General features: G+C 47.8%; 1 protein-coding gene across 11 annotated transcripts in view; it reads right to left on the minus strand.

The window, feature by feature from the left end:
* Positions 1–22,661, minus strand: part of TENM4 (teneurin transmembrane protein 4) — a 545,270-nt gene that overhangs the window by 177,957 nt on the left and 344,652 nt on the right. For 7 of the 11 annotated variants that reach the window (XM_060176739.1, XM_060176736.1, XM_060176737.1 and 4 more), the window contains 2 exons: positions 20,937–21,035; positions 19,701–19,939 (listed from right to left, as the gene is read on the minus strand). In XM_060176739.1, coding sequence (XP_060032722.1) covers positions 19,701–19,939; positions 20,937–21,035 — 338 coding nt within the window. The remainder of the gene's footprint in view (positions 1–19,700; positions 19,940–20,936; positions 21,036–22,661) is intronic. The other 4 variants (XM_060176742.1, XM_060176743.1, XM_060176746.1 and 1 more) reach the window with 1 other exon arrangement.

The raw sequence follows: 22,661 nt of genomic DNA on the forward strand, positions 1-22,661 counted from the left end.
CCCTCAATTTAAAGAATTATATGCTGTCTATCTCACCCTTCACCACATCAAAGACCCTTTCAATCTTTTCTCTGAGAGCCTATATGTCACTAATCTCCCCTGGCTCTTGGCTCCTTTGTTAAACTATACGACAACCCTCTCTCCCCCTTCTTGATACAAGTAGCTTCCATATGGACTCCTGGAAATCACGAATTTATATCCAGCATATCTGCTCCCATAGCCTCCTCCCTGGTCCCCTTTCCAAGGGAAACACTCTCGCCAATGGAGTCGCCTCTATTGGGGCAATGACTGTGTCCACTGAGGCTGCTGAACATTTCCATGAGCTAACCCACACCAACCTTAAAGGCTTACAAGCACATTTCCCAGACATTTGTGTAGCCCAGCTTAAGCACATTATTAAAACCTGCTCCTCTTGTGCCTCCCTTATCAGAACACCCAAGATCCAAGCCCCTGGGGTCAATACCCATGGCCTTAAGGCCTGTGCTCTGTGGAAAATCGTCATAACCCACATCCCACAGTTTGGCAGGCAAAAGTATGTCTTTGTAACTATAGATATATACTCCAAGTTCATCTGGGCTACAGCTCAAACTGGTGAAAATGCTAAGAAACTTGTGTCCCTTATGTTATCTTGTTTTGCTATTATGGGCCTCCTCTTACAGGTCAAAACAGGTCAAAACTGATAACAGTCCTGCTTTTACTAGCCAACAATTCAAAACCTTTTGCTCACTTTGGAGTATTACTCACACCACAGGTATTCCTTACAATCCACAAGGCGAACGTATTGTCAAAAGAGCTCATGACAAGCTAAAAAATCAATTAATAAAATAAAAAGGGGGAATACATCCCCCGAATATCCAGCTGGCCATAGCTCTCACTACACTTATTCTCTTTAATATTTATAAAAATTCTGAAAAAAAAACCTATATTTAACCACTGGCAAACTCCCCACTCCCTCCCTGTGATACAGGTCAGATGAAAGGACCCCTTAGATGGCCTTTGGAAGAGACCGGACACCCTGCTAACCATGGGAAGGGGATTTGCATGTGTTATTCCACAGCAATCCCTGAAACCCCTCTGAGTTCCTGCCTGCCATGTCCGGCATTGCCCTCAGGATGGCACAACTCTCCTTAACAAAGAACAGAAGATTCCAGAAGACCTGCCTCAGGACAATGCCCCCCACAACTCATAACGCAATATGGCATGACCGGAAGGGTCTAATCCACAGAGCACAGGGAACTGGGAATTGCTCCATCCAAGGGTGCCAGTCGGCCATCATCATCCCAGTTACCCCTGCCTCCATGACACCTTGCTCCCACTGTGCCCAAGGCAGAGAGTCTCAGTTCAACCCTACTCTCCTATCCCCACGGCTGACTTGGAAGTCATGGCTGACCCTCCTTAACAAAAGAAAAAAGGGGGAGTTGTGGGTCTGATGTAGCTGATCCCCCTCCCCCAAAGTTCATCTGTCAATCTCCCCTTGGCATGCCAGCCTTGTAGTCAAGCAAGATGTGGCTAGAGTATGAGGGGGAATTCAAACTTTTCTATCAGTCTCGCCACATCAAGCCAGCTCTACGCCCCTCTGGTGGACTTCACCTTCCTTACATTTCTATTTCCCTGTTCCTGCATCACCATCCATACCCTCTCATTGTTTTGCTCTCTTCTCCCTTATAAGGAGATATTGACTTTATTGGCCAGCTGGCTACTTCCCTTGCACAGCTCCCCTTTATAAACTTGTAATTGTGTCAATAAAGATGTCCCATTCCCCACAGTGGTGCCCTAAAAGAGGTTTGTGTATCATCTGCCACCATGATACGCTAGAAGACCACTTTTTAAAAAAATATTTATTTGTTTATTCCCTTTTGTTGCCCTTGTTGTCTTATTGTTGTAGTTATTATTGTTGTTGTCGCTGTTGGATAGGACAGAGAGAAATTGAGAGAGGAGGGGAAGACAGAGAGGAGGAGAGAAAGATAGACACCTGCAGACCTGCTTCACTGCCTGTGAAGCGACTCCCCTGCAGGTGGGGAGCCGGGGTTCGAACCGGGATCCTTATGCCAGTCCTTGTGCTTTGCGCCACCTGCGCTTAACCCGCTGCGCTACAGCCCGACTCCCAGAAGACCACTTTTAATGAACTTGCTCCTGCCCCGTGCTCCTGCCCTGTCCCCCCCACATACTCCGACATCTGGCACCCAACGTGGGACACCCCAACACGCCCCCACTGGCCCCCACCTTCAAGAGGGAAGCTTCACAAGCAGCAAAGCAGGTCTGCAGGCACCTCTCTATCTCTCCTTCACTGTTTCCCCCTCCTCACTCAATTTTTCTCTGTCTTGTCAAATAAAAAAATGTGGGGGAAATGGTCTCCTTGATCAATGGATTTGGCATGTACTCAGTCCCAGCGATAACTCTAACAACAATAATAAAATAAAATTTAAAATGTAAAAAGAGTAACAAGACTATGTTTTTTTCTGGAAGGAAAACTGTAACATGCATATAACAGTGTATTTGGCACACCACCTTTGGGTACCATATTCCTGTGCATGAGCATAATATATATTGAGAGAGAAGAGTTGAGGCCCTGTAAAATTGGCAGCTCTGAGCATGCTTGGAAGCCTTTTTGCAAAGAGTTTTATGGTTGAATACAAGGCATCAGTTTGAGTCCCACCTTAGGATTCAAGACCAGCACCTGGCCCATGTTTCCTCCTTGTTTTGGGGGAGGAGCACCGACAGGCCAGGCAAAGCCTAAAGTCCCCAATGTACTCTATGGAAATGTCACTTTTACTTCAATGATGGGTGTTTTCAAGAAGCCCACTCCTTGGGGTGACTCTGGAGGTAGACCCGAATGACATTCCTTGCTCCCAGCAGCACCCAGTCAAGCTGGGGGAGACAGGCAGGTAACAGGAAATCTATGCATAAGGCCTAGGAAGGCCAGAGGGACTCCAGGAAGGTTCTAGAGGGAACTGAGAGCACAGTGTGGTCATATTATTCAAGGCCAAGTGCTATGTGTGGCATCAGACCCTCATGAGCACCCCTGACCTAGAGGCACACATGGACAGCATTGCTAGACTGATGGGTGCAGAGCCAGAATTTGAAAAGTCACTGGTGAGCAGACAAAGTGAAAATTAAAACAACAATGGGATACCTCTTTACACCTGTGAGAGTGTCATTGCGTCCAACAGTCATACATTAGAGAGGATAAAAACACCAACCATTAGGGAGGCTGTGAAAGGAAAGCAACATTTTTATATTGCTAGTGAGAATGTAAATTGGCCCAATTCTTGGGGAAAAGTCTGGAGACTTGTGGGCACACTAGAAATGGATCTGCCTGCTGATTACTCTCCTGGGGATATATATCTGTTGGAAACAATGATACCCATCTGAAGATACATGTTCACAGCAGCATGATTTGCAATAGCCTAATCCTGGAAGCAATCAAGATGTCCAAGGAGAGATGAGTGGCTAAGAAAGCTGTGGGATTTATTTTTGTTTTGGCTTTCCCTGCAATTGGATTTGTATTATTGAGGATGCCTAGAAAATTTAGATGGAAAGAAGTATTGTCAATATTTTCCTCTAAGTATTTGATATTTTCTGATCTAACACAAAAGTCTTTGATGCATTACGAGTATACTTTTGTGTGTGGTGAAATGTACTGGCTCAGTTTCATTCTGCATGTTTCAACCCAATTTTCTCAATACCATTTGACTCTCCTTTCTCCATTCAATAGTTAAAAACCCACCACTCAAACAAAGAGACTCATTACAGAATAGGAGATCTTTATATACCATACATCAGACAAGCGGCTAATATCCAAAACATATAAAGAGCTCACCAAACTCAGCAGCAAGAAGACAGATGACCCCATCCAAAAATGGGGAGAGGATATGAACAGAATGTTCTCCACAGAAGAGATCCAAAGGCCAATAAGCATATGAAAAAATGTTCCGTCATTGATTATCATGGAAATGCAAATAAAGACAACAATGAGATACCACTTCACTCCTGTTAGAATGTCATACATCAGAAAAATGGTAGCAGTAGCACATGCTGGAGAGGTGCTGGGGACAAAGGAACCTTCCTTCACTGCTAGTGGGAATGTAAATTGGTCCAACCTCTGTGGAGAGCAGTCTGGAGAACTTTCAGAAGGGTAGAAGTGGACTTACCCTATGATCCTGCAATTCCTCTCCTGGGGATATAGCCTAAGGAACCAAATACACCCATCCAAAAAGATCTGTATATATTTATGTCTATAGCAGTATAGTAACATCAAAAACCTAGGTGTTCAACAACAGATGAGTGGCTGAGAAAGCTGTGAATATTAAAAATATATGTGAATATTAAAAATAGTGAGTTAATCTTCTTCACTTCATCTTAGATGGAGCTTGAAGGAATCCTGTTAAGTGAGTTAAGTCAGAAAGAGAAGGAAAATAATCTCTCTCACAGAAGTTGAAAAATAAGGACACAAGGGGAAACACAAAGCAGAACTTGGACTCGATTTGGTATATTACACCAAAGTAAAAGATTCTGGGCAGCAGAGGGGGTTTTCAGGTCCTCGTGTATGATGCTGGAGGAGGACGTAGGTGGGGCGTTAGAGTGTTATTGCAGAAAACTGGGAATTTTACACATGTACCAACAACCAGATTTACTGTAGACTATAAACCATTAACCCCCCTAAAAAAAAAGATAAAGAAAAGAAATTGTGGAGGAAAGACACCAGAACACTAGGTGCACAGCATCTCCCACATGGTGCTGGGCCTCAAATTTAGGCCACGCATATTGCTAGGCATGGCCCCTACATGGCTCCCATATTCCCGGGCTGACTGGGGTGTGCTGGACAAGGTCTGAGGTTGGACAAGGTCTGAGGTCGGATGCTACTACCTTGGTGCAGCAATATCACTGGAGAAGTGGAGATGAAAAGATTTCCAAGACTCCCTGTCACCTTGGAGAGAGAGTGGATCTTTTTTTTTTTTTTTCCACCAAGGTTATCTCTTTCTTTTTTCTTAAGTTTTATGTTTAAAATTTCTTTTGTTTGATAGAACAGAGAGAAACTGCGAAGGGCAGATAGAGAAGGAGAGACAGAGAGAGACCTACACTCATGCTTTACCAGTTGTGAAGCATTCCCCATACAAATGGGGTTGGGGGGCTTGAACCCAAGTCATTGTGCATGGTAATACCTGCACTTAACCAGGTGCACCAGCACCTGGCCCCTTCTTACCAGCTGGGTTATCTCTGGGGCTCGGCTCCAGCACTAGAACACCACCACGCCCCCCCCCCTTTTTTTTTTTTTTACAAAATTTTATTGGATAGGTCAGAGAGAAAATAAGAGACTGAAAGATAGATAGATAGATAGAGAGATGATAGATAGATAGATAGATAGATAGATAGATAGATAGATAGATAGATAGATAGAGACCTGCAGACTGCTTCATTGGTCATGAATCATCCCCCTCTCCTCCCATAGGTGGGGAGCAGGGGCTTGAACCCAGGCCTTTGCACATGGTAATATGTGCAATGCACCATTACCTGGCCTCTATGATGACTGAGTTTTATGTCCTTTGTATCTGCACTGCTGGTCACAGTGATGGGACAGCAGTAAATCAAAGTCCTGGGAGAAGACTCAATGCTCCCCAGGCCACAGAAGATTGCCTTTCTGCTTCTCTCCTGTCTGCTCAGATCTTTCTCTGTTGAGGACTGCAGAGGTGGTGGAGTAATTGCTAGAGCTACAGTGACCCAAACCTGCACCAAGTGGCAGCGGGTGCCTCCCCCTTTAGAATCAATTATTTCATCTTAGAGTGTGGGGAGCTGTCTGCTGAAAGGTCAGGAGAATTAGCTGGTTGCAAGATGAATGGAGTGCTTGCAGCAGCAGCATGAAGAAGAGCGTTGTGATTGCCAAGGCTTTATCTTTGAGTGAGATGCAAAACAGCAAGCCCGTGCTTTAAAAAAAAAACACTGGGAGGACAAAGAAAAATGGGGGGAAAGTCCCACATGAAGATGGCAAGGACTGCAGCATCCAGTGGCCCAGGACAGTCCCTAGGGGTGGGACAGGCTGGCTGGTCTCTGAGACGCATGGCAGAAGCACTAGAAGCACTCTTGTCAGACTCTAGTCAAATAAGACACAAGCCCAGTTACCATGTGATGCTGCTGAAGCAGGGATGTGAACACAGGACTCCCCCAGATGGGCAGAGAAAGCACTAGCTGGGAGGACCTGCCAATGCCTCACATACATCCCTTCAATCCTTACAGACAAACAGAATTCCAGAGCTGGGGACTAGGCAACTGTAGCCCTGTTTCACTCCCAGAGATGAAGGGACTTGGCACCAAGAGACAGGACGATGGATGAGAAGGCAAGTTTCAAAATCACAAGTCTGAGTTCAGAAGTCAAGATATCTCTTTTGTTTATTTTATATCATTACTGTTGTTATTGTTCCCATTACTATAGCTATTGTATTGTTATCATTTATTATGACTATTAGTCACCAAGGTTATCATGGGGCTTGCCATCTGCATGATTCCCCTGCAAGAAACCATGGGTTCAAGCGGCAGTGTTTGGTTTCACAGGTAGTGGGAACTAACCCAGCTCCCCTCCTTCTCTTCCTCATGTTCATGCTTAGTGTTTTTCATCTTCAGTAAAGTCATTTCTATAAAAATATGTCACTCTTTGATTGATGGTCCTCTCATGGAGAAAACAAAACCTCCAAATGACAAGAATGCAGAGGCCACAAAGTAACAGTGTTTAGTCCTCAGTCTCAAGTCTTCGTTTTTCTACATAGGTCCAGCATTTAAAAACTTCTAACCGAAAAGCTACTTATACACATATGTGTGTGACTGTGGATGGCAACTAAAATAAAATAAAGCAAGAAAAATATTTAAAATGTAGAAAAACAACTTAGCTTAATTATGATAAAAATACTACTGGATGAAAAACAATGGAATCATTAAAAAGAAAAAAGCAGGAGGAGGATGAGGAAGAGGAGGGTCAGTGAAATATCTCAGATAAACAGTATGTTTCCTTGCCATGTACACGACCCAGGTTCAAGCCCAGCCTCCAATGCATTTTGTGGCCTCTTTCATTCTATCTGCTTCCGATTATCTCCTATAAAAGGAAAAAACAAAAACAAACAAACAACAGCCCTAAGGATGACAATCAGCAATGACATCAGGCTTCGAATTATGTTGGTAGAGTTATCGACAAAGTTTCCAAATTCACTTAATGGCTGCTTTAGGGACTGGGAGGTGGCAGTGAGTAGGATGCTGAACTTGGAGCTTGAGGTTCGGAGTTAAAACCCCAGCATCCCATGTACCAGAATATTGCTCTGATTCTAGCTTGTATTACTAAATAAATTTTTAAATATATATTTTTAAAGCACTGCTTTAAGTTCAAAAGGGAGTTCTGTTTACAACTGTGAAGTATCTACCTTATCACTAATGAGGTTCTGGATTTGAGTTCCGGAACAACAGACAGCACCTGGGGAACTTCCTAGGCATCAGGCCACTGGCTTCCTGATCAGACATAGAAAAGATTGTCACCAGCTTCTCTATTACATAGACCAGTCTGGTAGCTCAATTTTTTTTGGCAATCTTCTTGAGACGAGAAATTTGAGGAAAGGTCTCTTCATCATAGAAGTAACTGTATATATATATATCCACTAGGGTTATCCATGAGGCTCAATGCCTATATATCTTCACTGCTCCCAGTGGTCATTTGTTATAGACAGTGAGTGAGAGAGAGAAGAGAAAGAAGACAGAGATAGAAAGAAGAGATACCTGAAACTATACTCCACAGCCTGTGATGCTTCCCTCCCGGAGGTAGGGACTGAAGGCTTGAATCCATATCCTCCTACATGGTAACATGTGTCCTCTGCTTGGTGAGCCACCACCTGCCTCCTCAAAAAGCATTTCTCTGCTTGTAGAGCAGGACATATGATAGTTCTTATGATGTCACTTGGCTCAGGGGCTTGGCCGAGTGGAGTTCTCCTGTCCCTGCACTACCCCTGCTGCCGGGGACCAGGTGTCTGCTGACAGATGCCACATTCGCCCAGAGTCTACATCCTCCCATCCCTCATGATACCTATTCCCAGAGGATTCTCACAATCATCCTAACCAAGACTGACCTTTATTCCCACCCCACCCCCAGCTTTATACCCTTAGCATTATTTCTGCAGCTCAGTTCTGAAAATACAGGGCCAAGTACTGCCTGTCCCTTCTCTTCTGGAGTCTCCTGTGTGCCCAGTGAGCAGAAAGAGCATGCCAGGCCTGTGGCTCAGCAGGTCTGACAAGCACCCTCAATCTTTTCATCTGTAGAAGTGAAAAGCATGCAAGGAAGGTCATCTCCTATATGGGAGACTGAAATATAAGGAAAGCTCTTTATAAAGTGTCCTGGAAATCTAAGGCACCAGCATTTTTGTGCCTAATGAAAGAGTTCTTGATGAAGAAAAGCCCATAAGGGGGTGGAGAAGTGTGCACTCAGGTGGCAACACACAGGTTCAAGCCCCTGGGGCCCATCTGCAGGGAGGAAGCTTCAAGAGTGGTGAAGCAAGGCTGCAGGTGTCTCTCTGTCTCTCTCCCTCTCTATTTCTTCCTTCTCTCTCAATTTCTCTCTGTGCTATCAAACAAAATGAAAAGAAAAAGAAAACAATCAGCTGCTGGGAATGGTGGATTCTTCATGTAGACACCAAGTCTCATGATAACCCTGGTGGTAGTTAAAAATATATGTATCCAACACTTAGTATGCAAATACTAAGATCTGGATATGAAACCAGCAATGCTGTCTCAGACCCCTACAGGGAGTGCAAGCCAGGGATAATCAATACCGGATATACCCCAGAAAGAAGGTGACAAGTTGGAAGAAAGAATTTCCTGGTGAAAACATGAACTACTTGCTCTAAAATTCTGATTTATACTTTGCTACATTGCACTCTCTTCAATTCCCCTCTAATGCACAGCTAGGCAGAATCTTTGTTGTTTTCTCTCTCTCTCTCTCTCTCTCTCTCTCTCCAACCCAAGGAGACAGCTTGCTGTAGACCTGCTTCTACATCTGGGCTGAGTGGCAACATCTCAAATGATGTGTTGGAATGGCAGCCAAGGCAAACTTATAATACTGGCTATTTTCCCCCCTTATTCCTTCCTTCTTGGTCCCCAGAGGTTGTGAACAAAATTTAAGCCTGAGCTCAAGGGTGCGATCAATCTCTCTGTCTGTCACACACGAGCAGGAGTGAAACACTGTGGTGACAAGTGACACATGCCAGGAAGAGCTTGGATAGAGAACAGTAGACTTAGACATCCTGAGGTACTTCAGGATCTCTGTGTCCCCAGGGCCCCATGGATGACCTGAACCTCCTCTCTTCTGTAATACTGAAGCTCTGTGAGTGCATATCTGGAGGTCTCTCCCTGCCCAGGGCCCCGACTGTCCTGGTAACATGCACGGCCCAGGGTGGAGGGCCATACACCACTCTTCCATAGGAAACCAGGCCTGTGTCTCTCCTAGCAAGGGGCCCCCTGCTGCTCCCTCTTGATATCAGACCAGGCGAACCCAGGTTGAGGGAGAGGCAAGAAACTGAGGAAGGAAAGGAGGGAAGGAAAGAGGGTGGTAGGGAAGGAAGGAAGGAAGGAAGGAAGGAAGGAAGGAGGGAAGGTAGGAAAGAAGAAAAGAAGGAAAGAAGGAGAGAGAATATTACTACTGAGTGTCCTCCCTGGGAAAAAATTTATTTCTTCATTTTAGGGGGAGAAAGGAGACATCCCAGCCCCACTCACCCTTCATGGAGCTACCCTGGTGCTGTCCATGGTGCTGGCTCCATTTTAGGCCTAGCACATAAGGAAGGCATGCCCTCTATACTGGGCAAGCCAGCTCCTGCCTCTACCCTCTCTTCTGATCAGAGAAAAATTAAGAGGGAACAGAGAGACAAGAAGACAGTGATGCCTGCAGCACTGCTTCACTGCTCATGAAGCTTCCCCCTGCAGGAGGGGACTGGGGGCCTTAACCAGACACCACATGGTAACCTATGTGTTCTCCTGTGTGTACCACTGCCTGATCCCTATTACTGTTATTAGCAAGCCCTTTTTCTCATATCCTATTTCAAAAGTAGGTGCTTGCAGAATTCTTGAACTAGGAGCTCACAGCCTTTACATGGCACTTTTCTTCTGCTTTTTCACACTGAGATGCCAAGCCCAAGGAGGCTGTCAATTTGATCCAGGCCAAGGCACTTCCAGGGCAAAGAGAACCAGATTTTGTCCCAGCTAAAGAAATGACATGACGTGCTTTTGTGTAATGACTGAGTAATATTTCTAGAGGCTACATCCATGGAACAACGAGGTGTTCCTACACACATATGATGACACCCCCCGCCGAGGTTAATGACTGATGAAAAATTTGTTCACACTCACATGGTCATTCCAGGGGTGACAATGCTTTCATGCAGTGCCAACTGTATCTCATGTGATGGGTGAGGTAGTACTTGTGCTCTATGCCAACCCCCTTCCTGAGACTTCACCCCCAGCCTGGGAGGCAGCCACTGTGATTTGCTCCATGCTACAGATGGGCAAACTGAGGCTGGGAGAGGCTGTAGGGCAGGCCTCACCACTGCCCATCCTAGCCACAGCCCTGGTCAGGGCCATCAAAAGAGTGGGAATAGAGCCTCAGAGAATGCAGTGACTAGCCCGGCCACTGTCAGTAGGCAGGGGAGAGCAAGGCCCTGCCACTGGGCCTTCTGACCCCCCCCCAGACCTCCCTCAAGCCCAGAACCCCCATGGAGGGCCTCTATGAATGTGGCCCTTAAAGTCCCACCCATCTGACTCTGTGACCCTGAGAAAAGCTAATCTCTGCTCACTACCGGTTTCCTCTCCTGGGAAACACAAGGTGATGTCCACCTTGCAGAAAGGCCACCAATGTCCACAAACCCCACACATGTCATCAGCTGGGACCACAGTGAGGCATAGCACAAATTCAAAATGCCAAACACTAATGGAAAACAGAACTCAAATGAAAACAATTTTTCCCCCAAGCTTCTGAGTGTTGGGGCTAGGCAAATTAGAGCCCTGCCACTGTGACAGTAGGGGATCTCAATGTCCTCATCTGTCAGTTGGGGTGGGGAGGGTTCCACTTCAGAGGGTGGTGGGGACATTTCAGTGCAAAAGCACAAGCATTGTGCTTGGAACAGAATGGAGGGGGCCCACTTAGAACTGGACAGAATGTGAGCAGCAAAGAATCCAGGTTAACAGCTCTTATTATAGGCCATTAAGAGCAGCCCGTGTGCCTTTCACCACTCTCTCCACTGCTGCCTTCTGTCCTGAAAATGGTTTTCAAACAATTAACTTGCCAGGGTTGCACAAGCCTCACTTCCCCCCTCATATCATAGTATCCCTGTTTTGTTCTGCAAATGGACTTGTTTTTTTTTTTGCATAAAAGAGAAGGCAGGTTATTCAAAGAGATAAGGAAAATAACCTGAGGGCCTACAAAGTAGCTCTCCTGGGCTGTGTGCTGCTTTGTCATGCTTGAGACAGTTCTTAAACAAAAATGGAATTACCTTGTGATCCAGTAATACCACTAAGACATTTATTCAAAGGACATGTAAATAACTAACTAAAAGGGACATGTGCACCCCTACGTTTGTAGCTGCATTATTATACACAAACAGTGGAAGCAGCTTAAATGGCCACAGACAGATGAGTAGATAAAAAAGTTACAGGACCTATGTTTCATGTTGCATTGCTTTTGACAACTTTGCAGTAAAAAAAATGATGATATCATGTCCTTCTGGACAAAAAAAAAAAAAGGTAATTTAGAGATGATACTGCTTACTGAAATGATTAAGGAGGTGAAATACAACCACCAAACAATCCCCTTCATTTGTGGAATACAAAAAACTAAAACACGGGAGTTGGGAGGTAGCGTAGCAGGTTAAGACACGTGGCACAAAGCGCAAGGACTGGCATAAGGATCCCAGTTCGAGCCCCTGGCTCCCCACTTGCAGGGGAGTCACTTCACAAGCGGTGAAGCAGGTCTGCTGGTGTCCCTCTTTCTCTCCCCCTCTCTGTCTTCCCCTCCTCTCTCCATTTCTCTCTGTCCTATCCAACAACAGAGACATTAATAACAACAACAATAACAACTATAGCAAAACAAGAAGGGCAACAAAATAAATAATAAAATAAATAAAATAAATTTATTTATTATAAATAAATAAATCTTTAAAAAAAGAACTAAAACACATGAACTTACAAAAAAAAAAAAAAAGCCAGTCTCTTACGACATTGTGAGGACTATGGAGTGCCAGGCTAGTGTGGGTGTGCCTCTTCTCGAGCACATACTCTCTGGGTTGGAGAGAACGCGACCAGAACCAGCCTGGGCTGCTACTCACTCAACAACATGAGAGAGATGACCCAGGAACAGAGCTGGTGGTAGAGAGGTGATTCAATTCAATTCCTTATTGATCAGAGAGCCAAGGCTTTTAAGAGTCGGACCCAGAAGTGGCAAGTCGGAAACGGAAATGGCTTGACATGGTTTGGAAAAGGGTGGAGAAAAGCTAAAGGGGCTGGGAAAGGTAGGAACTTCCTTAGCAACTGTTGTGAGGGTTTTAACTGGTAGGATAAATAATACTCTGCAGGCAGGGAGGGTCTTGAGGGTAGAAGAAAGATAGATCAAAGGAATGGAATGGGTGGGGATCTTTCAGGCAAAACAATGATTATGTAGATAATAAGGGAGCAGGCCATAGTATCAGGAATGCAGGGTGCTCTGTGAGGCAGGGAGTCTGATAAGACGAGGCAAATTTTGGGGGGTTGTGTCCCCCTCGCTCAACTTCTCAGTAGAGAGAGAGAGAGACTGACAGGATGGATGTCCCCTCAAGTCAAGACCTGCCAAGCTCAACCACACCCTCACAATTTCCCTATAATGGAGGTTATCTGAGATGTGGGGCACAGAACTGTGGTGTTGGGTGTGGCATGAAACTATTCCCTGTCATCTTATAATTGTCAACCACTATGAAATAAACCATTCATTGAAAATGAAGCATTTCTTCCCTCTGACAAGATCCCACAAGAACCACACACAGGTCATGCTTGCGTTCCAGCCCAGGTGGAAGGGGCCATGTTGGGGAGTAGACTTCTGGGGCAGTGGTGGAGAGTGGGCCCCAGGTAAGGCAGCCTCTGCAGTGGGGTGGGGGAAGCATCACTCCCACTGCTCCATCTCCTGAGATCACACAGTTGACTACGATCAAGGACCTTCAGGCCCCAGTCCTCACCCATTAGGGGAAAACTTTACAAGTGGTGAAGCAGCTCTGCAGATCTCCCTCCCCCCAACCCCTCTCTCCCTCTCCCTCTCCCTCTCCCTCTCCCTCTCCCTCTCCCTCTCCCTCTCCCTCTCCCTCTCTCCCTCTCCCTCTCCCTCTCCCTCTCCCTCTCCCTCTCCCTCTCCCTCTCCCTCTCCCTCTCCCTCTCTCCCTCTCTCTCTCTTTCTCTCTCTCTCTCTCCCTCCTTATCTCCCCTTCCCTTCTCAATTTCTGTCTATGTCCAACAAATAATAAATAAATAAAATCATTTAAAAGGGGGGCAGTGGATGGTAGTGCAGAGGGTTAAGTGCACATGGCAGGAAGTGCAAGGACCAGTGTAAAGGATCCTGGTTAGAACCCCCATCTCCCCACCTGCAGGGGGGTTGCTTCACAAGTGGTGAAGCAGGTCTATAGGTGTCTGTCTTTCTCTCCCCATCTCTGTCTTCCCCTGCTGTCTCGATTTCTATCTGTCCTGTCCTGTCCAACAACAATAACAACAACAAAGGGCAACAAAAATAGAAAAAATGTCCTCCAGGACCAGTGGATTCATTGTGCAGGTACCAAGCCCCAGTGATAAACCTGGAGGCAAAAAAAGAAAGAAAGAAAGAAAGAAAGAAAGAAAGAAAGAAAGAAAGAAAGAAAGAAAGAAAGAAAGAAACCTGCAACCTGAAAGGCCAGTACTTGCTCCCTTACTGGGAAGCTTCCAGACAGACACTGAATGTCACACGGTTGTGAGGATGGCTGAGCAGACAAGGCTACCCTGGACAGAGTCCGGGTAAGAGCCTGATCCTCTAGCAGCCCGTGTCTTGGCAGCCCCCCTTCCAGGGAGCTGAGGCCATTCTTCTCAAGGGGTGCTGGGGTATAGTCAATAATTACTAGTAAAAAGGTTATTCATAATTTTTAAATGAGTTAATTAGTAAGCCCAGTCAGACTTACTCATTATGGTAATTCATAATTGATTGTACTTGAAATTAAACACAATTCTTCATCAGGAATCTAATTAAGTGTCTGTGCTCTTGCCTTTCTATTCAGGGAGTTTGTGTTGGGCTGAGACAATCAACCTGACCTTCAGTAACTGCTATTTCCCTACAAGCTCCTCAGTGGAGCCTGTGACTCTGAAAAAGAGCAAGACTCTCACCTGGAACCCCCGGCAGCAAGCAGATAGCTGGATCCACTATGGTGCAAATCTGTGTGACTCATCTGCTCAGGTGAGCAACTGCACCTGCGGTGCGGAGGCTGAGCTGAATGGCTGGCAGAGACTCCAGGACATGGACGGTTCAAAGCCGTTTGACTGGGTCTTGGGTCTGGTGCTAGGGACTCACATCAGTGTTTCTACACAAAAAAATTTTATTTGTTTGTTTTTTTTTTTGTTCTTAAAGATTTATTTATAGGACCAGAGATATAGCTAGAGTGGCCCAGCTGTGAGCCCTGTGCCATGGAGTCTCTGTCTCTTATCTTTTACTCTTTGAGTGAAAAACATAGCCAGGAGCAGTGAAATAGAACAGGCACAAATCCAACCATGCTAAAAATATGTTAGTGAGAGAGAGTGAGCAACAGAGAGAGAGAGAGAAAGAGACAGACCCAGAGCACCACTCTAGAACTGTGGTATCAGGTATCAAACACGGGGTATTCTGCTTCCACACCCCATGCTCTTCTGTGGCCCCGCTTCCCCAGCCTGCTGCAGGAATAGGGCTAGATCAGGAGGGTGACCTTCTTCTTGGCAGAGTCATCACTCCTAACCTGATATGCAGACTTGACTGCACAGTCACCCCTCCACCACCCATCACCATCTCAGTTGAAGAGCTCAGCTTCTCCTGGCTCTCCCCTTTCTGAAATGCAACCTGCTTCTTCAAACTTCTCCATGGCAGTCAGGCATGCATAAGATTACTATGCACAAGCACCCTGTTCCTCGCCTGCAGGGGGGGAGGCTTCAGGGTGGTGAAGCAGGTCTGTAGGTATCTCTCTTTCTTATTCCCTCTCTATCTCTCCCTTCCCTCTCAATTTCTCTCTATCCTATCAGACATGAGAAAAAAAGAGTAATAGAAAGAAAGAAAGGAAGAGAGAAGGAAAGAAAGAAAAAGAGAGAACCCTTCCACGGCAACCCATCCACTAAGCTGGCCTAGACCTTAGCATCACGGCAGCTTTACATGCAGAGGCTCCATCCGGGCACCTCAGATGTTTCCAGCACTGATCATGCCTGTAGCCTGAACACTTTCAAGCCTTTGAAACCCCACTGAGTTTGAAATGCCCTTTCTGCTTGTCTGCTTCTGGCCGAACTCCAGTTATAGTGGTCTAAAACTGGTTAACAAAATGATAATCTAAGAGCATAGTTTCATGCTAATACACGCAGGTGGACAACTGACCCCACACACCACGTGAGCGCCAGTGCAGGTACCCCAAAGGCACCCCTTTACCAATTCATCCCCTCCCTTAAGCACCACAGCTTTCAGCATCTAGTAATCAGTTTGAACCAATGTGCAGGAAAAGGCTTTTGGGGGCAGAAAGATAGCTCAGCAGGTAGGCTACCTGCACTGTTATTCACTCGAACCAGGTTCAAGTCTTACCACCATATGAGAGGCGCTATAGCAACAGAGGAAGCTGTGATGACTCCTCTTCCCCAGCCCTGATTTCTCTAGTTGAATGAAAAGTGTGTCTCAGATTAGTGAAATTACTCTAGTGCAAGGCCCAGCACACACACACATACACACACATACACACTTACCCTTCTCACACTGAGCATACTGCCTTGCTCCAAGTAGCTACTCCACATCGCTGGCAGAATGGAAACTACTGTTCACAAAATCACAGATTCAGAGACTATGAGTGTTGGAGAAAGTTAGAGGTTGTCCACTGAAGAGTCTGGTCAGAAGTCTTACTCTTGCTACACAGTCCTCAGGCTCTGCTGGTACTTTCCATGGGGCAGGGAGATCACTGCATGGGGGAAGGCCCTTTAGAGTGCAAACCACAGAGTCGACTTAGTCGTGAAAAGAACTTTTCCTTTTTCCCTGAGTGAGGGCACATAGTGTGAACCTTGACCCCAGTGCCGGGCCAGGAGACAGCTCACCCTTAGAACGTGCCCCTTATCAAGCACAGACCTCTGGGTTTGAGCCCTGGCACCACAGAGGAGCACTGCAGATGACACTAGGGGAGCTCCATGGGTAGTGGAGTGATGCTCAGGTGGCTCTTCTTTCCTTTCACTCTAAAACTGAAAACAAAAGTCCTGGCCCATACTGTAGTGGGTCGTGTATGTGAGGCTCATTAAAAAGAGAGAGAGGGAATCAGGCAGTAGCGCAACAGGTTAAGAGCATGTGACGCAAAGCACAAGGACCTGCGTAAGGATCCTGGTTTGAGCCCCCGGCTCCCCACCTGCAGGGGAGTGGCTTCACAAGTGGTGAAGCAGGTCTGCAGGTGTCTATCTTTCTCTCCCTCTCTCTGTCTTCCCCTCCTCTTTCCACTTCTCTCTGTCCTATCCAACAACAACAACATCAACAGCAACAACAATAACAAGGGCAACAAAGCAAATAAATATTTAAAAAAGAGAGAGAGAAAGACTTCAATGCAAAACACATTGCAATCTATATAGCAGATCTTTTTCTTCTTCTTTTCCTTCTGCTCCTCCTTCTTCTCATTGCCACCAGGATTATTGCTGGGATTCAATACCTACATGACTCCACCATTCTTGGTGGCCATTTTTTAAACTTATATTTGATAGTGTGAGAGATAAAGAGTTAGAGAGACAGAGAGAAGGAAAGACACCTACAGCACTGCTCCACCACTCCTGAAGCTTCCCCCCTGCAGGTAAGGAAGGACTTGGGCTATACAAGTGCTTTTCTAGGTGAGAGGAGTGAGTCACCAGATGGCCCCTACTGGCATCAAATCTTGAGGAACACTGGTTCTGATGGTCTGAAAGTCTAGAATTCAGGAAATACTACATCAGTCAAAATCAACAGCTGCATTAGTGTCAGGGAGCCAGTATGAACAGTACCAGAAAAAAATTCTTTCTCCTTTTTTAATGATTTTTATTTTATTTTTATTACCTTTATTTATTTATTAGGTAGAGGCAGACAGAAATCAAGAGAGGAGGGGGGTCTAGAGAAGGAGAGAGAAAGAGAGACACCTGTAGCACTGCTTCACCATTCACAAAGCTTCCCCCCTGCAGATAGGGACTGCGGTCTTGAACCTAGGTCCTTAAGCATTGTAACATGTGCACTCAATCAGGTGCACCACCATGCAGCCCCCAGGAAATTTCCATGGTAGCCAGTGGATCCCCCTGCTCACTTATAACCCAGTCTACACCAATCATGTACTTCTCACAGAGCCCAGTGGGTGCCAATTTCTCCAGTTTGGGTTTGCTTCACTCAGTGACCCCAAAGCAGGGCCACGAAATCATCCTGTATCACTGGTATTCTCTGCTTCTGTGACCACAGCAGATATCACTAATCAATCACAGAGACATTCTTCCTTTGAGTCTCAGTAGAGCTCAGGATCCTCTTCCATCAGTTTTCAGGAAGCAACAACTCACCAGGTAGGTGGAGTAAAAGATCAAACGTGTATGCTAGCTAGCTGGGCTTCAGAGTACTAGGAGAACTCTCTGACACAGTCTTCACCAGGTGAAAAAGAGACTGGGCACGCCAAAAAAAAAAAAAAAAAAGCTTCTTATAGCTCAGGATGTCTATCTGTCCGCCTACATATCTTATCTGTCTATCTATATTTTTAATGCATTGCCAGCAAATGAACCCAGAGCCTTGTGCATATGCAATACTGCCCAGTGACCTCCAAAGTTTCAAAAGTTATAGATAGAGACATGGAGATGGAGATAGAGATAGAGATAGAGATAGAGATAGAGATAGAGATAGAGATAGATGCAGTACTGCTATAAATGTGTTGTACCTTGCAAATAGACACTACCACCACTTGATGCTAAGCCAACTTTTCATTTTTTTAATTTCATAGAGGGAAAGAGCAAAGGGTAGGAAGAGGGAGAGACAGCTTAGCACTGCTCTACCACCTATGAAGCCTGGTTCCATGGCACCCCTAAGTAATATTAGATCTCATGCCCAAGGCCTCATGCATAGTAAAACACACATTCTTTTGCTTGAACTATCTCTTGAACCCATATATTTTTGAGAGAGATAGAGAGAGAGGGGTCAATCTCCACCCCATTGTCCACAGTCTCCTTGTGACTGTCCATGGTGCTGGAGGTCAAACCCAGAGCCTCACACATAAGCAGTTACAAACTTCACCCACTGAGACATCTGCCAGCCCCTGGAGTTCAGGATACAGAATGTAGCCTCTTGGGTTGCAGCATTATCAACATTCTGGTTACCTGGCATACAAACACTCGAGACTTCTGAGAAGCTGACTTATATCTCCATGCCCTTCCCTGAACCCTGAGTCAGAGCTGACCTGTGCTCAGCTGGTGCTTCCTGGCAACAGCCCCTATCTTGCCCACAATGGCTCAGCTTGTCACAAAGCCTGTCTTCTGGGCAGCTGAGGTTATAGGTATTTGTAGGGCTCATCTTTAAAAATGCTCCTGGGCTTAGAGCTTTGCCTCTCAGGTTCCTTAGTCTTTCCCCAGACAGCCAGACTGACCTGAACACCAGAATGAAGACCATGAAGGAGGGGGGAGAAGGAGGACAGGGCCAGTCCCAGCTGAGCGGCTTCCTTACAGGCTGGGATACACAAAGGTCACAGGCTAGACACAACACCCTTTCTGCAGCTCAGCCCATTCCCCTTGGCTGGAGCAAGCTCATGGAGAACGTAGGTGGGAGATGCCCTGAGGCAGCAGGCTGCAGTCACAGCTTCTCCTCCCGCATGGGGGAGTCCTGGGCTGGGTAGGGAGCTCCAACAGTCAGTGCTGCTTGGGGCACTGCTCACTAGGACCTACCTGCATCTGAGATTTCCCTGGGTTTCCTTCCACCCATGGGCTTTGAAGACCTTATCTATTTGAGACAGAGAGCAAGGAAGAGAGACTGACCCCAGAGCCCACTCAGCCTGGCTGTGTGACATCCTAGGACTATTCCCAGGAGTCTCTGTGAACTCAGGTATGTAAGTCCTGCACTCTGGCATTGGGCTATCTCCCCCTGCCCTGGGGGCCCTCTTAACCCATGCTCTGTTCTACACTTGCACTCCCTGCCTCCTCAGAATGACACCTCTGTACACCCTCACCTTCACACAGACAGCCCTGGCTCCAGACCCCATTTCTGGCAGCTTCCCTCCACATCTAGGCCCGCTACCCCCTCCCTGGACATTCTGGCGGGCATGTGGGGCACAGGAGGTCCCACAGATAGCAGTCTGGGGGTGTCCCACAGAGTGGGCACCTTGTTCTGCAGTGCCCTGAGGGTAGCAAGTGGCAAGGTGACCCAGGGACCCCTAGGGGGAGCCTGGGCAGCTTCAGGCCACAGCCCCTGTAGGAACCCCACGCTGATGGGGAGGAGATGAGAGGGGGGTGCTTACCCACAAAGTAGGCCAGCAGGATGAGGAGGGCGGCGGAGATGAGGATGGCACTGAGGGCAGCACACTTCCAGCTGCAGTGGCGTGCAGGCTTGTGCAGGCTGAAGGCAGGCCGGGCAAAGGTGCTGCGGGGCAGTGGCCTAGGTGGCGGTGAGTACACTGTGCTGGACGTCAGTGGGTAGCCGGGTGCCGCAGAACTGCAGAAGAGTGGGGATGTGCCCCCTGGCTTGAAGAGGAAGTGCCTGCAGATGGGAGAAGTGAGGCATTAGCACCTGCACCCTACAGCTGCCCAGGGCCACCCCAGGACAGAGGCAGTGGGAGATGCATGCAGAGGAGTCTGGAGAGAGAGGTGGAGAGAGACAGAGACAGAGACAGAGAAGAGACAGCAACAAAGGAGAGCCATGCACCAACCACAAAATGGGAGCACACAGAGACGCGCTTCCACAGGGATGTGGGGGGCCACCCAGGCCAGGGAGGGAGGTGACCCCGGCTCAGCTGAAGGCTGAGCCAACCTCGGAGGGGACATTCCTAAAGCAGGAAGAGTCTCTACTTCTGCTCTGTTCCCTGAAGAGGACGGGTCCTAGAAGCTCCCCTTGTCTCCACTGGCACACCTTGGTAGAGGAATGGAGAGCCTGCCCCTCTCAAAGCAGCCGAGTGGGCGCCCCAGGCCACCAAGCAGCCCTCACCACAGCCCAGAGTCCCCAGGTGGCTCCCAGGCCAATGGCGGCCCCTGCCCTGGAGCACTCTGCTCAGATGCCAGGTGGCCACCTCCTGAGTGCCAGGCAAGAGCGAGGTCAGGGGCAGCTAGGCACGGCCGCAGGAGGAGACCCTGCACAGCTTCACTCTAACCACGACCATGGGAGGACGTGCACACAGCTTGGAAATATAAATGGGGCGTGCTGCTTATGTTGAACTCCACCACCCCCCAAAAAGGAAAGCCTCCAGGCCAGGGTGCACCCCAAGCCTGTGCTGGGCGCCCCAGCTACATGAGATGTTCCTGATGGCAGAGGCAGCCAATGAGATGCCGGCAGCTGCATATTAACCCGAGGGATGGGTGGTAATATGCAGGGGCGGGGAGGGGGGAGGGGTGGACAGGGGGTTCCAAGGACACAGCCTTGTAAGTTAAACATGGACTTGGGGTCAGGCATGCAACAGGGTACCCTGCCCTGCCCCCTCCCCAGGAGAGGCCTAGGGTCGCATGCAGGTACACAGAGAGGGGAGAGCATGGGTGTCACCTACCCGTCACCGTAAGCCCCATCGTGGCGGGAGGCGCTGAGAATATCCATCTCAATGAGGTTGTCCTGCACTGCCCCTAGGAAGGGCTGCTTGCCTAGGTTTCTACACACACATGGAGACATGAATGAAGCCATGAGTCATGCATCGATGGAGGCAGGCAGACACACATAGCGCGGGGTGGATGCAGCTGTGCAGGATGGGGGTGGCAGGACACAGCTTCTGGGGGCTGGTGTGCAAGCTGAGTGTGCAGGGGGTTGGGGGGGCGCACCCAGGCCAGCGTATCTGGAGGGAGCATTCTAGCTGCATGGCGTCATGGGCATCTGACCACAGTGCCCCCTAGGGGACAGGCTACACCACAGGCATGAGCTGAGTCCTCCAACAGCACTCCTCTCCAGTCCCCCAAACAGGCTGCAGGAGGAAGCCAGTAGGACCCCACTTTCCAGGAAGGAGACAAGGCTTGTGGAGGTTACAGCTGGCCAGGCTGGAAAGGGGGGGCATACCCTTGACCGCTCCCTCTGAGTGGCCTGCTGCCTGCATCTGCTGAAGCCAAAAATCTGGATATGGAGTCACTCTCTTCTAAAGCATCAGAACCACCCCCTGTGTCCAGCTGAGTGTCCCCACCCCATCCCAGATGCCAGATGGGACTGGTGAACCTGCATTTCTTGCAAGCCCCCAGCAGGGAGGCTAATGATTATGGAGTATCTCCAGCATGTCACTCTCCCACCTAGAAATGAAAATGAGGTCACCTTCATTTTCTTAGCACCTCAAGGAAAAGTAACAGCCCCTTTTCTCTACAGTTGATACTCATCTTCTGACATCACTATGGGGTCCCAGACTCTCCTCTCTTAGCTCTCAACCAACTCTCCTGCAGGCCAAGCTCTCAGGGGACTCTGCGTCTTCATATGACCATGCTGCCTCTCAGAAGGCCTCTCTCCTCTGCTGACTCCCCCTCAGGCGTGCCCAATGGGGCTGTAGTCAGGAACAGGGAGTGGCATCAGAAGTGCCTGGGGGCACCATCTCTGGTGACCAAAGGCTTAGAGGTGGATCTTGGCCATGCCACTTTCTAGCTGTGCTTTCTTGAGTGAGTTACTGAGCTCTTCTGTGCTTCTGAGCCTTCAGTTCCTGACTGCTGGTCTTGGCAAGGTCTGCTTTTGAGCTTGCTCCTGGCTGGAGGCTGGGAACTCAGGCTTGGAGGGTCCCCTTTACCAGCCTTCTGGGCCTAAACTATCTGTAGAAACTACATTCACTGGGCCTAAACTATCTGTAGAAACTATCAGGCTTCTGCAGAACATCTGCTTTCTTGTGGGTACCCTGGATCTTGGGGACCCGCCAGGTGGAAATGCTGAGGGCTCCCTTAGTGCTTGTGACTGTTACTTGATGCTCCCAAGAAGAGAGCAGCTCCCTCCTGCCAGCTTCTCCCAGTGCTCCTTTATGTCCACAGTGTCCCCTTTCTACTCATTCATCACTCACTCACTCACTCACTCACTCACTCACTCACTCACTCACTCACTCATTCACTCACAGTTCTGTCTCCCTCACCAGACTAAACATGGCAAAGACTGTGCCTCATGATTGCCTGTGACCGAATCAGCAAATGTCGGTACAGCTGTCCCTCTGGACTCCCTGCCACAATCAGGATTGAGCCAGACTCAACTCTGGGAACCATACTGGGCTTGGCCTGGAATCTGTAGGGTGGTCTCCCATTCCTGAGAGGGGGGCAGGTCTTTC

This window comes from Erinaceus europaeus, chromosome 17, assembly GCF_950295315.1.
Source record: "Erinaceus europaeus chromosome 17, mEriEur2.1, whole genome shotgun sequence".
NCBI lineage: Eukaryota > Metazoa > Chordata > Mammalia > Eulipotyphla > Erinaceidae > Erinaceus > Erinaceus europaeus.